At 43.3% G+C, this 21,125-nt stretch overlaps 1 protein-coding gene across 1 annotated transcript in view; it reads left to right on the top strand.

Annotated features, from left to right (window-relative positions):
* The window catches only part of DEPDC5 (DEP domain containing 5, GATOR1 subcomplex subunit), a 2,513,958-nt gene that overhangs the window by 598,991 nt on the left and 1,893,842 nt on the right, over positions 1-21,125 (top strand). The window contains exon 13 of the mRNA XM_044068865.1: positions 6,044-6,147. Coding sequence (XP_043924800.1) covers positions 6,044-6,147 — 104 coding nt within the window. The remainder of the gene's footprint in view (positions 1-6,043; positions 6,148-21,125) is intronic.

The raw sequence follows: 21,125 nt of genomic DNA, 5'->3' as shown, positions 1-21,125 counted from the left end.
ATACCTGCATGTCCCAATCAGACAAATATGCAGAATATACCTCAGATTCAAGGCTGACTCAATGCATTACCAATTCTCTGCACTGCCCTTTGGCTTATCTACTGCGCCCAGGGTCTTTACAAAGTGCCTGGCACCAGTAATTGCATTCTGCAGACAAAGAGGAATACAAATATATCCTTACTTGGACGACTGTCTAATTCAAGCAGAGAACAAGGACGGTCTTCTACAGTATCTGGCGTTTGTGAAAAGACTTCTAACATGCCTAGGGTATACAGTCAAAGAAAATAAATCAAAACTAGTACCCTCTCAAGAGATAATATTCCTGGGTGCAAGCTTAAATACAACTGCCCAGGTGGCTTATCTCACGCCAGACAAACAAAGGCAACTGACTACCTGTTTCAAAATGTTGGCAACAAAGGCCCAGTTATCTGCAAGAAAAATTCTGCAGGCTTTGGGCTTCATGGCATCCTGCATCCTACTAATTCCATATGCAAGACTGCATATGAGGAAACTTCAATGGTACCTAAAAAGTGTTTGGACTCAACATTGCCACAGCCTGGAAACTATGATTACTCTCATTCTCTGCCTGCAACAGGAGTTTCGATGGTGGGCAAAGGCTTGTCACCAAAACAAGGGACAGCCATTCACATTACCCCCAGCCAGGCAGACACTAACAATGGATGCATCAGATTATGCCTGGGGGGCCCACATGGCAGGAAGATGCATTCAGGGCACATGGACCTCAAAACAAATGCATCTACATATCAATCAAAAAGAGATGAAGGCTGTCAGGGCATTTTGAACAGCTAGTAAGATCTACTTCATCCGGGACAACTACTAATAAAGACGGACAACACCATGGTCATGTGGTATATAAACAAGCAGGGGGGCACACATTCCTACCCCCTTTGCAGACTAGCCATGACTTTGTGGGGACACAGCATTGACTTACCAAGTACATCTGCAGGCACAATTCCTGCCAGGAAGGAAAAATACTCTGGCAGATGAACTAAGCAGAAACCTCATGGATCCCCACGAGTGGCAGCTGGATCCACAAGTCTTCAGCATGATAACAAGGAAATGGGGATGCCCGGACTTAGATCTGTTCGCCTCCCCTCACAACTACCAACTAAAAAGATTCTGCACAAGGATTTATCACAGACAAGCATGGAAAGTGGACGCCCTATCTTTCAGCTGAAAAAATCTATCAGTATATGCCTTTCCCCCACAGCCTCTCCTCCCCAAGGTACTCCTAAAGGTCAGACAGGAGAAAGCCACAGATGATGCTGATTGCCTCAGACTTGCCCCGCCAGTACTGGTATCCAATACTAAGGAACTTGTCTCAATGCCCAGCTTGGACTTTACCTCAAATACCTCATCTACTGTCCCAGCAAAACAATCGGATCCTGCGCAGCCAACCCAGGACTTTAAACCAGGCAGCATGGCGAATAATGTAGTTATACAAATCACACCTCTCAGTAAAGCTGTGATGGATGTCATTTTGGAAGCCAGAAGGCCTAGTACTAGAAAATCTTATGCTGGAAAATGGAAGAGATTCTGTGCTTGGAACCAGGCACAAGGAACTGCTACAGCTGTGCCAAATATTCCTCAGATTTTGCAATACTTAACTCAGATGCTGGACAAAGGCCTATCTTTTTCATCTATTAAAATTCATGCCTCTGCCATTTTGGCTCATTACAATACAGAGCCACCAATCTTTTCTCATCCCTTATTAAAGCAGTACCTCAGAGGAGCCAAAAATTTAAGTCCTCCAAGGAGATCACCAATGCCTGCATGGGACCTCAACTATGTCTTGGAAAAACTCACCCTGCCTCCTTTTGAGCCAGCTGCTACTGCTGATATAAAGTTTTTATCTTGGAAAACAGCTCTGCTCCTAGCAATAACTTCTGCAAGACGAGTTTCAGAGCTACAGGCACTCATGACTGTGGAACCTTTTATCATTTTTTTATCCAGACCAGGATCTCTCTGAGGACAAACCCAACATTTATGCCTAAGGTGGTGTCCAGTGTGGCTCTTAACCAATCTATTCATCTGCCAACTTTTTACCCAAATCCACAGAATAAGGGGGAGAGAATTCTGCATTCTTTGGACGTACACAGACAGCTTAGATTCTACTTGGACAGAACCAAAGTTTTCAGAAAGATAGAGCAATTACTAGTGGCATATGCTGCAGGATCACAAGGAAAGGCTATCTCAAAGCAGACTATTTCAAAGTGGATAGGCCACTGCATTCGTTTCTGCTACTTACACTATGGCAAGCCAGTGCCCAAGGGCATTAGGCCACATTCAACCAGAGCTGCATCCACTTCAGCAGCTTTTCTCAGGGGAGTACCAACCAAGGACATTTTAGAGGCTGCTACTTGGAGTTCAGTGCACACCTTTACAGAGCACTATCATCTGCCACTCTACTCTAAATCCAGGGCAGGCTTTGCCACTGCAGTTCTGCAGGGCCTCATAGCCGCTCCTAACGCTGTTTAGCTCCAGCCTCCCAACCATAGCTGTGGGACTCTACCCAAATGTAATGACTACAACAGCGAAACACGAAGAACATAGTACAGTTGTGTACACTTACCATAAATGTAGATGTTCGAGTGTATTCACTGTTGCAGTCCAGGTTACCCACCCGCCATCCCCCTTTCTTCCGATGGAACCTATGTGGTGTATTTGCTTGTAGAGGAAGGTAAAGTTTATATTGGTGCATGTATTTATATATATATATATATATATATATATATATATATATATATATATATATATAAATTTTGGCTACCCCTTTAGGGGGCACCTGACATCTGGGGCAAGAAAAACTAAAGAAAATGGCGTCGGCCGCATCTTTGATACCCCTGACGACCTGACGTCAGAGAAGGGGCGACAGCAGCTGACGCAGGACCCAGGACTTTGGAATTCAGGCCGACTGAGGGCAACCTGTCAGCAGGATTACCCAAATGTAATGACTGCAACAGTGAGTACACTCGAACATCTACATTTATGGTAAGTGTACACAACTGTACTTTTCTTCCCGGGCCTTCACTAAAAATTGGCTTTGTTCCAAGTTGGACTTTCCCGGTAAACAAATGTTAAATAAATAAATAAAATAAATAATACAAACGTAGATTTATCCCAGCTTCCCTGCATGCCCTGATTGTTTAAATTTACTTCTTTTTTTCTATCATCTGGGCAGAGTATTCTTTTTTACTTGTTTCAAATAATCTTTACTAGTACCCAACATCAAAGTTTTACCCTTCTGCCACAGTAAAACGAACATTTCCTTCTTTTGATAATTGTGGAATTTAGCAATAATAGGTATCTGCTGATTCCTCCTTCTACTGTTTGCATAAATTACCCAATGGACTGTGTCGATCAGCAGATCGCTCTGCTGCTTATCACTTTACATACTATCTGCTGTTGCATGAACTCAGTACGTTGTGTTCCCGTAGACTCTTTAAGGAATGTCGGTAAAATAAAAGTTCTCCATTTTAGCCTCGTCTTCCAGTTCTTTCAATTTACTAACTACATCTTGAAATGCTTCCCACTCAGACATTCTGCTTTTAATATCCACTTAAGATTTATGCTGTATTGTGGATTCGATGTACATCAGTTCATGTTTTCTCTGTTGACAGGGTTTATGGTTTTATGAAGACAGCAGACCAGTTATTTGATTTCCTTACTCTGGGACTTCTGTGGCTAAGTAGGTCCTTTCCTAGTGGATTCTTAACTGTGTTTACATTTGTAGTCAGGTAGTTGGCATAATGGCTAAGCTGTTTATCTTACAGACACAAGGTGCAGGGCTTGATTCTCATATGGGGCAATTGGCTAGGCTTACAATTAATTAACAAGAGCAGTTAGCCTAGTACTAATCTATGAGCCTCTGAACATATGAAGTGCCAGTTGACCAGTAGTGTAGCTACTTTCTGTGCTCGCTTCACGGACGTCTCTGCTTGACCAGAAGTGTATCTTCTTTCCGTGATTGCTTCAAGAATGTCTCTGCTTGATCAGAAGTGTAGCTACTTTCTGTCCTTGTTTCAAGAATGTCTGTGTTGCAGTCAGTTTTGCTGTTGTCATTTGATCATTGGCTCATTCCTTCTTCAGGCATTGTTTAGGACCACGATTCCATGAGCTGGCCTCTTCTGGTACCTCAGTGCTTCAGGACTCCAGCATCTCATTTTTTTGCCCTTGGCCTTCCTTCAGCTCTGACCTCCCAGGGAGGTTTAATTTAGAGTGCTTGGGTATATTCCTGCCATTAGGTACCCATTGCAAAATGCCTTTTTAGTTAGGTGTAACAGCTGAGTACTGTCTTATCAGTTGAATTGTCAGAAGACTTTCAGTTTTTAGGTAGTTAATATTTTTCTTCAATCCTCCATTTCTAAACACCCTCTGTCGCCACTCTCTGTCTTTGCATATTCCTCTAAGTCAGAAAAATGGATAGTTAATGCTTGTGTATATGTATGCTTTTTTCTGTTTGCCCTTTAATGTTTCATTAGCACAGAAGAATTGAATCGAGTTGGGGTAGTGCAGGAGCTGGAAGCATCTTCCTGATTGACATGTGACTTCAAGGTGTACACTGACAAGGAGGCAGATGTTTCTAGAACACAGTGTACACAAGTATGGAGCAGATAAAACCAAAGCTAGAATGGATTAACTAGATATGTATGTACGCTTTCATATGTATTTATTTGTTTTCTTCCATTCCCGAGCAGCAAGATTTAAATTTACTGTTTAAAAGTAGCATTCTTTTGCATGCATTTTATACTTTGCCAGCTGTTTTATTATAATTACTTAACTGATATTGTTAACTGGGTAACATTTGAAGAAGGATTATATGGTGTTTCACCTTGAAATTCTAACAAGCAAACTGAAATAGGTTGTTTAAATGCTGGCACCTACTTTAAGCATTTTGGGGGTGGCAGGGCAGTCAGTGCACTACAGGTTATGAAATCCCCACATTGTCAGAGAAATTTTCTGAATTATGAGTGTTTAGTTATTCAATCGCACCTTTCTTTTTATTGACTTTCATCTAAGTTACCATCCAGCCTGTTTATTTGGTGGTTCCGTTAATGTCCGTCCTCTTAATGTCTGATGATAACAAGAGTAAGTCGCGACACTCTGCAACTCTCTCACATTGACCAATAACCTCAGTGTATCGCCTGGTTTACTGAGCCCCCCCTCTCACATTGGCTAATAACCTCAGTGCATTGCTTGGTTTATTGAGCCCCTCTCGTATTGGCTACTGCTACTAATTTCAGTGTATTGCCTGGTTTACTGAGCCCCTTTAAGTGCATGAGCCAACAAACCTGCACTGTTCATCTGGAGAGCATGCATGTCGGTGCTGGATCTGTTCATGTGTTCCTTTGGTTATAAAGCGCACCTCTGGGCCTTCCTGCGGAGAACATTTTTCTGTAGTGGAATGTCAACTCCCTCCTGCAACGATAGGTAAACCAATGTCAGCTGGTTCACTGTCCTCCATGCCTGTCCATCTCCTGTAGCACCAGGGATACTTATCAAGTGGGGGGGGGGGTCAGCAGGGGCACGAGTGCTCTCTCTCTTGTAGTGCTTCAGTGTCTCATATCCTTAGCAGCTGGCAAGTATTTGACTGTTTTACTTCTCAAGTTGTAGGGAACCTTGTTTGCTGAGCTCACCTTTGAAGTCATCCATCCTAGTTTGCATCACAAAGAGGCACATATGCATGATAACAGCTATGAACTTTGTTATATGCTGGGTGGATCATAGTCCTAAGCTGCTGAATATGGAAATGTTACTGACAATTGTAAGGTGAAAAGTGCAAAAAAATGTCTAGGCATGGATAACATGGAGAAGAAATTAGAGAAAGTGATATAAATGCAAATCTAAACCTATGTTAATTGTAATGACATCTAAACTGTTTCTGATTTTTTTTCCTGGATATTAAGGTATATAGTCAGAAGTAGTTTATTTACTAGACTTTGGTAGTATTTTGCTCAGTGTATAACATGTAAGCTCTCCAGGTAGTTATTTTGTTTTCATTTACTTTTCTTGTGAATTTCAGGGTGGTGGCGCAGAATGAACGTCGAGAGGAATGGACTTCCCTTTTGGTCACCATTAAAAAACTTTTTATTCAGTATCCAGTGCTGGTTCGACTGAAGGAAGCTGGTACGCCAGTTTGCTTTTTCATTATTAGGAAAGAAAGCACTGCTTATTCAGTTTTCACTTTTGTAGATATAAATCTTTGAAATTGTTATGTCTGGAAAATGAAAACAGATAAATAGCCAGTTTGTAAAGTACTTGCTTAAGGAAACAGTAATACCAGATGATAAAACGCAGACTTTGTTTCCGTAGATTTCTTGCTGTAGATCACTGTCACAGTATTCCAATCTGTTAGATTATCTTGCAGAGACATTTGGCCAGTTTACCAAAGTCAAGCCCTTCCATAGAGTCCTATGTCCGAAGTATGATCTAAGCCTATGAGGGTACATATGTGGACGTATGAGTGTCAGTCCCCAGACTGTCTTGCTGCCAGTCCAAACTCGGGTCTCTCACCCGTCAATCTGTTCTGCGTGTGGCCTTTGGTTCAGATAAGTGCCGTGTTGGGGAATCCTTCATTTTTTTCTTGCTTGTATTGCTCTTGTTGTTGCTCTGCAAGATGTCAACTTGGAGCCAAAAGTGGTGTTGCAGTAGGCAGATTCCCTGCAAGGATCTCCACTCCCAGAGCCTTTTTTGCTTAGGCGCAGAGCATGACTATAAAAATTGTACAATCTGCCAGTCCTTGATTCCTAAAACATTAAGAACTCATTTATAGTCACTTAATTCTAACTTGGGGACTCAGTGCATTAAACAACTAGCACAAGATTAAATGGCGGACTCCTCTACCCTTGATGTCCTGTCCATTCATAACAAAATACTTAAGAGGCCTAAACCTGAATCTGCTGCTGCCCATGTAGACTCAGGGGTCTACTTTCAAATCTTGAAATACTGAATGAACGTGTTTCAGTATCTCAAGAAGAAAATACCGACCACGTACTACAACTAAATATTAAAAAAACAAATGTCACTAAACTGAAATTTCATAGTACCGAATTTTCAGCAAGCGACATTCAGTTTTTTAATATACCCTTCACCATAAAATCACAAACAAGATCTCCCTGCCTACACTGTAACAAAGCAACAAAACACACACCAACAAAACCCACATAATCGATGTATAAGCACGGGGGCAAGCCACCCTGCACACCCCCATTATTTATATAGACCAACTCCAATGTTGCACTATCAAGAAAAACACAAAAAATTACCATTACGCACCCTACACTTCTTTTGCACACTGTCAAACATACACACAAAAAACACACACACATACTACACATTTATGAAACTCACCACCTTCAACACTAACACACGGACAGATTTGCTCCGAGTTACTGCACAATGGTACTTAATATACTGAGCCAACAGATATTGCCAACATACTGGCCGACAAATTTAGGCCAACTTTACCCCTCTGTCCCTCCCAAAGGACCAATCACAATACCGGAAGAATGCCAGGCACCCAGCATTATTGCAGCACAGGTTAAAGCTGCATTGTCCAAGGCCAAGAATACAGCTTCCATGGGACCCGAAAATATCCCTGGCTGTGTTCTACATGAACTACAAAGTGAACTGGCCACACATCTGTGTGCCCTGTTCAGTCACAGCCTCACCTCAGGCTTTGCCCCTACCGAATGGCGCACTGCTACAGTCATCCCTCTCCATAAAGGGGGAGCGAATACAGACCCTGGGAATTATCGTCCCATTAGCCTGATGCGTCTGATATGTAAAGCTATAGAGCGCATCATCATGGACCTGTTTAACAAAGATAAAGGACATCTACAAACTCTAGACCCCACGCAGTTTGGCTTTGTGAAAGGGAGATCATGCCTGCTCAACCTGGTTGGCTTCTTTGAGTCAGTCACCAGGACTGTCAATGAAGGCAAGGCAGTCGATACAGCTTACCTCGATCTGGCCAAGGCCTTTGATACCATTCCTCACTCAAGAATTATTGATAAACTCACCAAACTAGGCATCAACCCCTATATCACTACGTGGGTTGCAAATTGGCTCAGAGATAGAACACACAGTGTGGACTCCAAGTCAGTCTGCTGACCAGTCATGAGTGGAGTCCTACAGGGTTCGGTCCTGGGTTCTCTCCTGTTCGGCATCTACTTCTCAAGAAGTTCAGGCCAACACAAAGGAACTCTGGCTGACCAAGTTCGCAGACAACTGCAAGCTGGGAGCCATTATTACCTCCCCAAGTGATACAGACATCCTACAGAAGTGGATTGTTTATCTGTGAAAGTACTACTCTCTGTTGGATGTACTAGCTGAATAAATTCTACTATCTACGCTGAAGTTTTATGGGTGTTCTTCTGTTTCACTGCTGCAGTCATTACATTTGGGTAATCTGCTGGCTGGTTGCCCTCAGTCAGCCTGATTAACAAAGTCCTGGGTCCTGCGTCAGTTGCTGTCCCTTCTTCCATGATGTCAGGTCGTCAGGGGTATAAAACATGCAGCTGATGCCATTACATCAGTCTTTCTTGCCACGCGGTGCCCGAAGCAGAAGCAGTTCGCAAGTGCCGGTCGGCCAACTCCTGAAATTTTCATTTTCAAGTTTCAGAACCGAAGTCTTCAACTAAAAGCTAAGTACCCCATCGGGGAAGCTTTTTCTTGCTCCTTACCAATGTCAGTAAAAGTTAATAATTATATTACTTGTGGGAAGCAAATACCTCATAAGGATTTTCATTTGTACTGTATTCCTTGCCTAGGCCCTAACCACGAAGTACCTTGCTGTCGGTTTTGTGCTTTATTTAATCAGCGCACTATCCGTCATCGGTACATTTTTGCTTTTAAATATTTCGGTTCTCTGTTTAATTATTCAGAAATGACATCGGTTAGCCATCCGACTAACTGAATACCGAAAAAAACGCAAAGAAAAAGACAGAGACAGGCCGTTGCGGTCCAAAACTGCCGACGACGCTTCTCCTAAGCCAGTCGCCAGTTCGCCGGTACTCAGTGAGGCGCTTTCGCAGCCCCTGATACCTGCTACTTCTGAAGCGCAGGCCTCTACTGAGACCCATTTGGAGTCCGGTATGCTGCGAGAAGCTTCACCTAAGGAACCCGCGGTTGTCTCTACCTTGGATGGGTCCAGAGCCACTGTGCAGGCACCGGCTTCTGAGGATGTATTCAGGCCTACAGATTTGCATATTAAACCGACTCCACCTTCAATACTAGGGCCTAAATCTCGATCTATGTCTAAAAAAACGATGCCTAGGCCACATGTTCAGGCCCCTATGCCTAAAAAACAAATGATCAAAATGGCTGAAGATTTAATTACTCTAATCAAGGGTAGACAACCCACCCCCCTGATAAGAGGCCTAGGGCTGAACTTGACTATGAATCTTCTGAACAGGATTCTGTTTCTTCTGACTCTTCTAATGACCTGGATTTGTCCATACCTACTTATGAGGACTCTGATGCAGAGGATTCCATTCCCTCTGCTTCTCCCCCTGAGGATTTCTCTTTTGGAGAAACTCTGCATACCTTAAGGGAGTATTTCCACTGGGAAAGTCAGGATTTTTCTTATTCCAAAAGGAGGCTTAGGGATTTCCTTCTTCTTCCTCAGCATAGGCCTTTGGCTATACCTCCTGTACTAGACATTGTTGATGATATGTTTTCAGAATCCAGCATGGCCCCTGATTCCCTGCCTCCGGCCCCTAGTAAACCAGACAGATACTACAGGGTTCCCGAGTCCCACAAATTCCTTTTCAAAAACCCTGTTGCAGACCCTGAAACCATTTCTCAGGGGCCCAAGGGCATTAAGGCTTCTTCTGCTAAAAATCCTACCCCTTCTGATAGAGACTCCAGGACGCTGGATAGATGGGGTAAAAAGGTTTATACTTCTGCAACCTTGGCAAACAGGGCTTTAAACTGTCAATTCCATATGCTAAAGTATCAACAGCATATCATGGGGCTGCTTAAACAGAAAATGATGTTGATTCCTGACTGTGTGGAAAATAAAGATTTACAGGATTTATTGCATTCAGCTGAACAAGTTGGAAAACATACTTTGCAATGTGTTTTTGATTCTTTAGAAGCCTCTTGTAGGGCTGCTGTTACTGGGTATGTGCTTAGAAGGCATGCTTGGCTTAAGGAGCAATCTCTGCCTGATCATGTTAAAGCAAAACTGTTGGATGCTCCTTTGCAGCAGGACCGTCTGTTTGGCAATAAGGCTGAAGAAGTTCTAAAAAAGATGGAAGATAAAGCTAAATCTATGCAAACTGTGAAATAGTAGGCACTGGCCTACTAAGAACTGGTCCTTTCCAGCTCCTTCTACAGCCACTCAGGCCAAACCCAGGCACTCCAAAAGCACCAGGTTTCAGTCCCAAGAGATTTTCAGAACTAAGCAATGGGGTGCTTCCACTTCCAAATCTGGAAATAACAAGACACCACCTTATGGTAAACAGTTTCAATGACTTTCCTTTAAGATTACCAAGCACTTACCTCTCAGCCACCCCTTTGGGGGGGAAACTGGCTCTTCATGCAAAAAACTGGCAACTTATAACCCAGGACAAATGGGTTTTAAATATAGTTTCCCAGGGATACTGATTTCATTTCCACACATTGCCAACTCCAAACGGGTGGCCAGACCTGCCCCCAAATCAGTGGGCAGAGGCTCAGAAACAAGTACTTTCCCTCCTAAACATGGGGGCTATTCAACTAGTACCAGAAGAGGAAAAGGGACAAGGTTTTTATTCCAGACTTTTCCTGGTACCCAGAAAAGACAAATGACGGCGTCCAATTCTGGACTGGTCTACTCTAAACACCTTTCTAGACATTCCAAAATTCAAGATGCTGACTCTTCACCAATTACTTCCTATGCTAGGCAAGGATGCCTGCTTGGCAACTCTAGTTTTAAAAGAGGCTTACCTGCATATCCCAATCAGGGAATCTTGTAGAAGATACCTACACTTCAAAGCAGGCTACTTGCATTATCAGTTCTCTGCACTGCCCTTTGGCTTGTCTTCTGTGCCCAGGGTATTCGCAAAGTGCCTGGCTCCAGTAATTGCATTTTGCAGGCAAAGAAATATTCATATATATTCTTACCTGGACGATTGTCTAATTCAGGCAGAAACCCAGGCCATTCTTCTAAAACATTTGGCGTTTGTAAAAAGAGTTCTAACTTGTCTAGGGTACACCATAAACGAAAAGAAATCACAACTTACACCAGAAAAGCAAATTCATTTGGTGACTTACTTCAAACAGGTGGCCACAAAAACCCTGCTATCTGCAAGACAAATACTGCAAGCCTTGGGGTTCATGGCCTCCTGCATTCTTCTAATTCTATATGCAAGACTGCATATGAGGAAACTTCAGTGGTACTTAAAAAGTTTATGGAGTCATCATTGTCACAGCCTGGAAACAGTCATACCTTGCCTTTGCCTAGAGTTCCTATGGTGGGCAGAGGCCTGCCACTAAAACAAGGGACTGCCATTCACACCACCCCCTGCCACCCAAACCCTAACTACAGACACATCAGACTATGCATGGGGGGGGGGTGTCATCTGGCAGGGAAGTGCATTCAGGGCAAATGGAGCCCAAATCAAATGCACCTTCATATCAATCAAAAAGAAATGCTAGCTGTACAAAATGCACTGACAGCCTTCAAGGACCACCTTCATCCAGGACAAGTAATGGTAAAGACGAACAACACCACGGTTATGTGGTACATAAACAAGCAGTGGGGTACACATTCCTACCCCTCTGCAGACTAGCCATGGCATTGTGGAACACGGCCTTGAGCTACCAAGTACAACTACAAGTTCAATTCTTGCCAGGAAAGCTGAATATTCTGGCAGATGAACTAAGCAGAAATCTCATGGACCCACACAAATGGAAACTGGAACCACGGATTTTCAACATGTTGACACGCAAATGGGGGAGCCCAGACATAGATCTTTTTGCCTCACCCCAGAACGTCCAGTTGGACAAATTTTGCACAAGAACTCCTCACAAAAAAGCCTGGAAAGTGGATGCTCTGTCCTTTAGCTGGAAAAACCTGTCAGTCTATGCCTTTCCCCCTCTGCCTTTGCTCTGCAAAGTTCTACTAAAAGTAAAACAGGACAAACCAAAAATGATTTTGATTGCTCCAGACTGGCCTCGCCAACACTGGTACCCACTCCTGCACAGTGTGTCACAAATTTCTCCATGGCATCTGCCTCAGACACCTTCCTTACTGTCTCAGCAGGAGAACCAAATTCTGCACCCTTAGCTTCAAACATTGAATCTTGCAGCTTGGCTAATCATTTAAATCCCCCCATAGCAGCGCTCAGCAAACCTGTGATGGATGTCATTTTGGAGGCAAGAAGACCTAGTACTAGAAAATCTTATGCTGACAAATGGAAAATATTCTGTGCCAGTCTCAAGGGATGAGCACAGCAGCGACCAATTTACCTCGAAGTTTGCAATACTTTACTGAGATGCTTCACAAGGGCCTGTCTTTTTCCTCCGTAAAAATCCATACTTCAGCCATTTCAGCTCATTACAACACAGAACCACCCCTCTTCTCTCATCCTCTGCTAAAGTAGTATCTCAGAGGGGCCAAAAACTTGAGACCACCCAGGAGAGCTCCAACCCCTGCCTGGGACCTTAACTTTGTATTGGAGAAACTAACTCTACCTCCTTTCAAGCCAGCTGCTACTGCAGACTTAAAATTTCTTTCCTGGAAAACAGCATTCCTTTTAGCAATCACTTCAGATAGAAGGATATCTGAATTACAGGCTCTTATGGTAGTGGAACCTTTCATCATCTTTCATGCGGACAGGGAGTCACTCAGGACCAATCCATCCTTCATGCCCAAGGTGGTATCCAGTGTGGCTCTTAATCAGTCCATTCATTTGCCAACTTTCTTTCCCAATCCACAGAACAAGGGAGAAGTTGATTCTGCATTCATTGGATGTACACAGACAACTTAGATTCTACTTGGACAGGACTAAATCTTGAAGAAAATCTGAACGACTGCTGGTAGCATTTGCTGCAGGGGCAGATGGGGAAGGCCATTTCAAAACAAACCATTTCTAAATGGATAAGCCATTGTATTCATTTCTGCTATAAGCACCATGGAAAACCTATCCCCCAGGGGATCAGATCTCATTCCACCAGGGCTGCATCTACTTCTACAGCCTTTCTCAGAGGTGTCCCTACCAGGGATATTCTAGAAACTGCTACCTGGAGTTCAGGCCATACTTTCACCAAGCATTATCACTTACCAATTTTCTCTAAATCCAGAGCTGGCTTTGCCACTGCTGTTTTGCAGGGCCTTATAGCTGGTCCTAATGCGGTATAAATCCATCCTCCCAACCATAGCTTTGGGAATCTACCCAAATATAATGACTGCAACAGTGAAACACGAAGAACATAGTACAGTTGTGTACACTTATCATAAATGTAGATGTTCAAGTGTATTCACTGTTGCAGTCCTGGCTACCCACCCTCCAGCCTCCTGTTTTTCTCTTACTATACCTCTACTTTCTTTTACTATGCTTAAAAGCCTTTTTGGTGTATTTGCTTTTGTTTGGAGGTATGTTTTTGTGTTTTTAATTACTTGTATATATTTTGCTCCCCATTTGGGGGGCATCTCACATCTGGGGCAAGAAAAACTGATGTAATGGTGTCGGCTGCATGTTTTATAACCCTGACGACCTGACGTCATGGAAGACGGGACAGCAACCGACGCAGGACCCAGGACTTTTTAATCAGGCTGACTGAGGGCAACCTGCCAGCAGATTAACCAAATGTAATGACTGCAACAGTGAATACACTCGAACATCTACATTTATGGTAAGTGTACACAATTGTACTTTTTGGTGTGAGCTTTTTACTTGTTAAATTTCACTTACTTTCGGCTGCTGCACCAATTTATGGCGGATTGCTGTATTGACTTTGACTTCCTACAGAAAGGCCTCACTGAGACCAAAGACTGGTGTCAAATACATGGCCTTAATCTTAACGCCAAAAAATGCGTCGTCATCCCCTTTGATAAAAGCCCAGTTCCCACTACTTACCACATTGATGGGAGCCCAATGAAGAAATTTGGGGACGCAGGTTGACAGCAACCTCTCCTTCGAACCCCACATTGCCACTGTAGTCAGAAAGTCTTTCTTTGTGGCACATCTCATTACCAAGGGTTTTGTATCCAGGAAGAAAGAGGTCATCATCTCTTTGTACTATTCCCTCATTAGACCAGTCATGGAGTATAGTGCCCCATTTGGCATGTACCTCACTAGACACCTGCAACAGCTGGAGAGGCCACAGAAGTACCTCATGAATAGGATCCTAGGCATTAAACACATGTCCTACACGGACAGACTCAAAAGGCTCCAGCTATTTTCTGACTCATATCACCTACTTAGAGGCAATCTCTGCTTGACTTACAAAGCCATGTCTGACCCAGCTCTGTTAGAAATGCTTCCTCTAAAGAAATCCCAATCCCTTTGCACCGCACGCTCCAGAGACCTCAACCTCATTACCGCAATCAAAAGAACATGCTGGAGGGACAGGTTCCTCACCCAGAGACTGCCCATGCTCTGAAATAGACTTCCCATACATGTCAAGCAGAGCACCTCGCTGTCCTTCTTCAAGAGAAATCTTGAGTGGATGGGTAATAGAAAGTTCACCCCGGGGATCACTCCAGTGGCTCTCCTTGATAGAGAACTAACGTCGGGTGGCACAATGCCAGGGCACGTCTATGGGCTTGGCTTGTAAAGGCTCCAGGGCCATTAGCCTAGTACACACCTACGAACCTATGAACACTCTCACATGTCTACCCCAACCGACTCCTGAAACTTCCCAAACAACTAAAAATTAATAAATTCCTACCAAAAACCCTTAAACAGTAAAAACCTACCTGAATCTCCACACACAACCACACATTGGCCACCATGTCTAAATTCCATACTACACTGCACCTTAAAGACACAGCAAACCAAAAAGAATAGACCACACCACAACTACCGCAGATTTGGTAAACTAATATTCATGAAAGTGGAGGTTCAAATAACTGCACTTTCGTTATTTTCGTCTTGAGATACTGAAAGTCGATCTTTCAGTATTTTGAGATTTCAAATGGGACTCAGACATGCCTGCTGAGGCATCATAATCTGTGGTACACCCGACACCTGTTCAGACAGCACCTGTCCGGACGTCTGCTACCATGACCTAGCCAGAGGAGTATGGGGTTTGACATTTGCAGGTCCAAAATGACTGATGTTACTGATGATGATGAAAAAGGAGGAACCTTGTATAGTTATTTCAGAAGGACTGAAGGGCATACCGCAGATATTAGTTAGAGAGGAAGTTTCAGGATCGCTTATTGAAGTTAGTCAGAGATCAGAGCCTTCCCATTTATTTAAAGCAGGCGTCGCACCGAATAAGAAGGAGCAAAAACTAAAAATGTTTCCTCTCCCCAGACTTCTAAGGAAAAGGAATGGATGGATTTCTCTAAGGGTTTATTTAAAGCCATTATAGCTCTCAGGCCTCCATTCGTTACAGATCCTACCCCTGCTTCAGCCTCTCCTTCCACTCCTTGAAAGAGTCATTTAGATACCTCATCTAATGATGAATAGGATGAGTCAGACTCGAATGAGCACTCCTTGGATTATTCATCCTAGATTCATCTGCCAGGGAGTCCAGATGCTCCTGATTCCCCAGTTGAGGAAGCTTCACTTTGAGAAATGAGAAACTGTTTTCAGTATGATGAAGCATTTTGAATGGGAATCTAAACAGGTTTTTGAAGTCCAACAGAGAGGTACTGTAGCCTCTTGGAGGCTGACACCCCTCCTCATTCACCTCTGCCACCTGTTCTGGAGGCTTTTCTTGATGCTTTTGTATCCGCTTCCACATTATGTGCTCCTAAAGGGCCTCCCAGGTTCTACAAGGTCCCTGAGGGCTAGAAATTCCTGCACAAGAATATTGTAGTGGATCCATCTTTTTTTTCTTGTTTGTTAACAAGCCATCTAAGTTGCTGCCAGTGTGCTTCTTTCTGATAAAGGCAAGAGGGACACGGAAAGATGGAGCATGAAAGTTTATATGTCCTCCACTCTGGTTTTTATGACTCTGAATTACCAGACCTAAGTGTCTAAATATTTGGTGTATGTTCTGGGCAATTTAAATAAACCATTGTTCTCCCATGAGGATCCTGTTTCCAGACAGCAGGCTTTATCCATGGTGGCTGAGGATTCCCAAGTGGCCAGGCTTAGATTAAATGATTGTTCTCCCCTGAGGATCCCGTTTCCAGACAGCAGGTTTTATCCATGGTGGCTGATGATTCCCAAGTGGCCAGGCTTAGATTAAATGATTGTCCTCCCCTGAGGATCCCGTTTCTAGACAGCAGGCTTTATCCATGGGGGATGAGGATTCCCAAGTGGCCAGGCTTAGATTAAATGATTATCCTCCCCTGAGGATCCAGTTTCCAGACAGCAGGCTTTAACCATGGTGGCTGAGGATTCCCAAGTGGCCGGGCTTAGGATTAAATGATTGTCCTCCCCCGAGGATCCAGTTTCCAGACAGCAGGCTTTATCCATGGTGGCTGAGGATTCCCAAGTGGCCAGGCTTAGATTAAATGATTGTCCTCCCCTGAGGATCCCGTTTCCAGACAGCAGGCTTTATCCATGTTGGCTGAGGATTCCCAAGTGGCCAGGCTTAGATTAAATGATTGTTCTCCCCTGAGGATCCTGTTTCCAGACAGCAGGCTTTATCCATGGTGGCTGAGGATTCCCAAGTGGCCGGGCTTAGGATTAAATGATTGTCCTCCCCCGAGGATCCAGTTTCCAGACAGCAGGCTTTATCCATGGTGGCTGAGGATTCCCAAGTGGCCAGGCTTAGATTAAATGATTGTCCTCCCCTGAGGATCCCGTTTCCAGACAGCAGGCTTTATCCATGGTGGCTGAAGATTCCCAAGTGGCCAGGCTTAGATTAAATGATTGTCCTCCCCTGAGGATCCCGTTTCCAGACAGCAGGCTTTATCCATGGTGGCTGAGGATTCCCAAGTGGCCAGGCTTAGATTAAATGATTGTCCTCCCCGAGGATCCAGTTTCCAGACAGCAGACTTTATCCATGGTGGCTGAGGATTCCCATGTGGCCAGGCTTACATTAAATGATTGTTCTCCCCTGAGGATCCCATTTCCAGACAGCAGGCTTTATCCATGGTGGCTGAGGATTCCCAAGTGGCCAGGCATAGATTAAATGATTGTCCTCCCCTGAGGATCCCGTTTCCAGACAGCAGGCTTTATCCATGGTGGCTGAGGATTCCCAAGTGGCCAGGCTTAGATTAAATGATTGTCCTCCCCGAGAATCCATTTTCCAGACAGCAGGCTTTATCCATGGTGGCTGAGGATTCCCAAGTGGCCAGGCTTAGATTAAACGTAGCAGTCATACTCTAGAAGCTTCTTCCAGGGCAGCTGCTACAGGTTCTGTGATCAGAAGGTATGCATGGTTACACACATAACCTCTTCCTGAGGATTTTAAGGCAAAATTGTTGGATTACCGTTTAAATAGGGATTTGTTATTTAGTCCTGAAGCCTCCAGCCTTTTCTAACAACTACAAGAAAAAGGAAAATTACGAAGGACTGCTGACATATCTTTATTACTTCAGTGCCAAGATATCCGAGAATCTGCCTGAACAAGTACATTTCCTTTGCTCATAGGGAAGCTAGGCCTTCTCATAAGGCTAAGAAAAAAATTATAGTCCAGAGTGGACTTGCTGACACAACACAAGGGCTTGCTTCTTCATCCCAACCTGTCATCTCTCAAACTAACATTATGGGTGATAGGATTCAGATCCTTTTTCAGACATCAGTTGTCAGAAAACATGCTGAAGGTTCCCCAGGAGGCAAAGAAGCCTACTACTAGGAAATCTTGCCTAGCAAAATGGAAAATATTTTCTTTATGGTGTCTACCTAGAGAACAGGACCCAGTACAAGCAAACACCTCACTGGTCCTCTCTTACTTGTTTAAAATTTTGAGATCTGGCTTAGCATTTTTTTTTTCATATATTCATCAGTTGAGGCACACATTTCAGCAGTATATGCTTTGCTACTCTTAGAGCCCTCTCTTTTGGCAGGACCAGAGGTAAAATGGATTTTGAAAGGTGTGCTGAACCTGAAACAGCCAAAGAAAGGTGTTCCCCTGACTTATTACCTCAACTTTATGCTGGGAAACTTACTGTCCCTCCTTTCTAGCCAGCAGCCTTGGCTTCTCTTGAATTCGTACTTTGAAAACCATACTTTTGGTAGTTATCCCTTCTGCCAGATGACCTTCTGAACTAAAAGCCAGTATGGCTACCCCTCCTTGCCTTATCTTCCACAAAATTAGAGTATCTTAGAGAGCCAATCCGTTTCTGCCCAAGAGATAAACAAGCTGTCTCAATCAGGCCACAAACCTGTTCACTTTATTCCCCAATCCACGAAGCAAAGGAGAAGGAATTCTCCATTCCCTTGATCTGGATAGGCAACTGAGATTCTCTCTAGATAAAGCTAAAGGTATCCACAGGTTGGCACAACAATTTTTCTCATTCCCAGAGGCAAAACTAGAAAACCAAGTCTTTAAAGAAACCATTGCTAGCTGGATTTCCAAATCCATTACATTTTGTTGCACACAACATGGAAAATCCCTACCTTTTCCAGCAAAGGCACATTCTAGTAGAGCAATATCCTCACCTGGAGTCTTCTGTAAGGAAGTTAATTCTAGAACTATTTAGAAGCAACTACACAGTCTGCAGTACACACTTTAACCAAGCAGTACAGAGTGGATGCATTCTCTAAATCCAGAGCTGCTTTCTCAAGGCTAGTCCTCTCTCTGGTCTATTTATTTATTTATTTATTTATTGCCGTTGGTTTACCAGGATAGTCCATTGGGCCATAAAGAACCCGTTTTCGATGGAGTCCTGGGGAGAAAAGCTCCATAACAGAAGGTATTTACAACATTTAACAGTTAGAATATTAGTACGGAGAGTTATTAATATTGTGTAAACAAACAAATGTAGAACTCATCAGTTAGAATAGCAGTCATGACAGTTAAAACAATAGGAAGAAATGTACTAGAATTAAATAAATGTAATATAATACTGATAGAGAAAAAATGTCAAAGGTATAGAAGTAGAATATGGTATTGAGGGTGAAATAAGTAGAGTTAGTTATGTGGGGTGGAAACAAGAGCATTCCCACTGAGAAGCTAGATGAAAGTGAAGAGACTTTTTGAAGGCAGAGTTGCTAGAGGTGGTGCGGATGAGTGGAGGTAGGGAGTTCCAGAGGCGAGCGAGGCTGAAGGAAAGAAGGTTTTTGCCTGGGGGATGAGTCGGTCTGTGTACTTCGAGTAGATTTTGATTATTTGACCTTAGAACTCTGTTAGGTAGGTGCATTTTAAAGGCAGAAGAAAGAGAGGGACAGAGGGTAGGGTTGAGAATAAGCTTATGGGCTAGAGTTAGTTGAGTATAAGTTAGTTGATTGGGAAGTTCTAGCCATTTTAGCTTATGGAGGGAGATGCAGTGGTGGGTGGAGGATTTTTGGCTGGTTGCAAATTTTGCAATTTTGTTGTAACAGGAGGTAAGTTGTTGTTTTAAACAGGACTGAAGATTAGTTAGTAGTGGGGCACCATATAGAAGGGATGGTATTAGGAAGGAGGTAGAAAGAGTGATTTTAGTGGCAGATGTGAGGTATGTGTTCTGTCTATAAAGCATGCCAAGTTTCTGGTGTGTTTTTTTGATGTTAATGTGCAGGTGGGAGTTAAATTTCAGTTGGTTATCGATTTGGACCCCAAGAAGCTTGGTTTCTGATACTATTTCAAGAGGTGAGTTGTGTAGAGTAGTAATTGAGAAGGTACCCATGTCGGGAGGGATGGCTTTGGAAGGAGTAAATAACATTAATTTGGTTTTGGAAGCATTGAGAGCTAGATGATTACATAGCATCCATTGTTCTGTGGAAGAGAAGGCATCTTGAGTAAGTTTTTGTAGGGTATTAATAGAAGAGGCAGAACAGATGATAGTTGAGTCATCCGCATATTGGATGATGCTAGAGAAAGGGATAGATTTGTGGAAGTCATTTATAAAGATGTTGAAGAGAAGAGGACCCAGTATGGAGCCTTGGGGAACTCCTGTAGGGGTACCAAGGAAAGAGGAGGTAGTTTTTTTCCATTTTACAGCTTGGCTTCTGTTAGATAGGTAGTTAGAGAACCAGTTCAAAGAGGAGGAAGACAGGTGAAGTTTGGAGAGTTTATTTAAGAGCAGGTTATGTGAGATAGTATCGAAGGCTTTGGAGAGGTCAAGAAGTAAGGTAGAAACAATTTTTCCAGAGTCACGGGCTTTATTTACAACCTCAAGGAAGGAGAGGAGGGCTGTCATGGTGCTATGATTGGGTATGAAACCGTGCTGTGTAGGAGTTATAAGATGGTTGTCTAGGAGGTGAGGAAGGAGCTGAAGTTGGACACATTTTTCTAAGAGTTTAGAAATGGGGGACAGGATGGCTTTGGGACGGAAATTAGTAATGTTATTATTGTTACCACCTTTATGTAGAGGTATAATAAAGGCTTGTTTCCAGACTTGGGGAACTGTGTGTTCTTGTAGAGAGTGGTTAATTAAAATGCTAATGGGGTAGGCAAGGGTTTCAGCGGCTATACTGAGAAAGTAGGAAGGGATATTATCAGGAGCATTGGTACATGGTTTCAATTTCTGAAGAAGTTTTTTAATAGTAGATGTTGGTATAGGATTTAATGAGAAGAGGGCGCAGTCAGGAGTGGGGGAGTTTTGGGTAGGTGGAGATGGGGATAGGGTGGATGTAGAAGAGAGGGTAGAGGAGTCAGTGGGTGAGGAGTGTGGTATAGAAATAGGAATAGTGGGGGTGGGTAAGGGTATATTAGATAGTAAAGAGGTGTTAGAGAAAGAGGAGGTTAATTTAGAAATTGAATCAATAAAGAAGGAATTGAATTGGGTGGCTAAGTCATGATCTGGAGCATTTGGGTCTGGGGTGGGAGTATCTGGTTTGCTGGGGTGGAGGAGAGTAGAGATCCCTTTCCAGAATTTCTGTGGGTTGTTTTTATTTTGGTTTTGGAGT

Source organism: Protopterus annectens, chromosome 4.part0 (assembly GCF_019279795.1).
Source record: "Protopterus annectens isolate FY-2018-M chromosome 4.part0, PAN1.0, whole genome shotgun sequence".
Taxonomy (NCBI): Eukaryota; Metazoa; Chordata; order Ceratodontiformes; family Protopteridae; genus Protopterus; species Protopterus annectens.
This window is presented reverse-complemented; position numbering and strand designations above follow the sequence as displayed.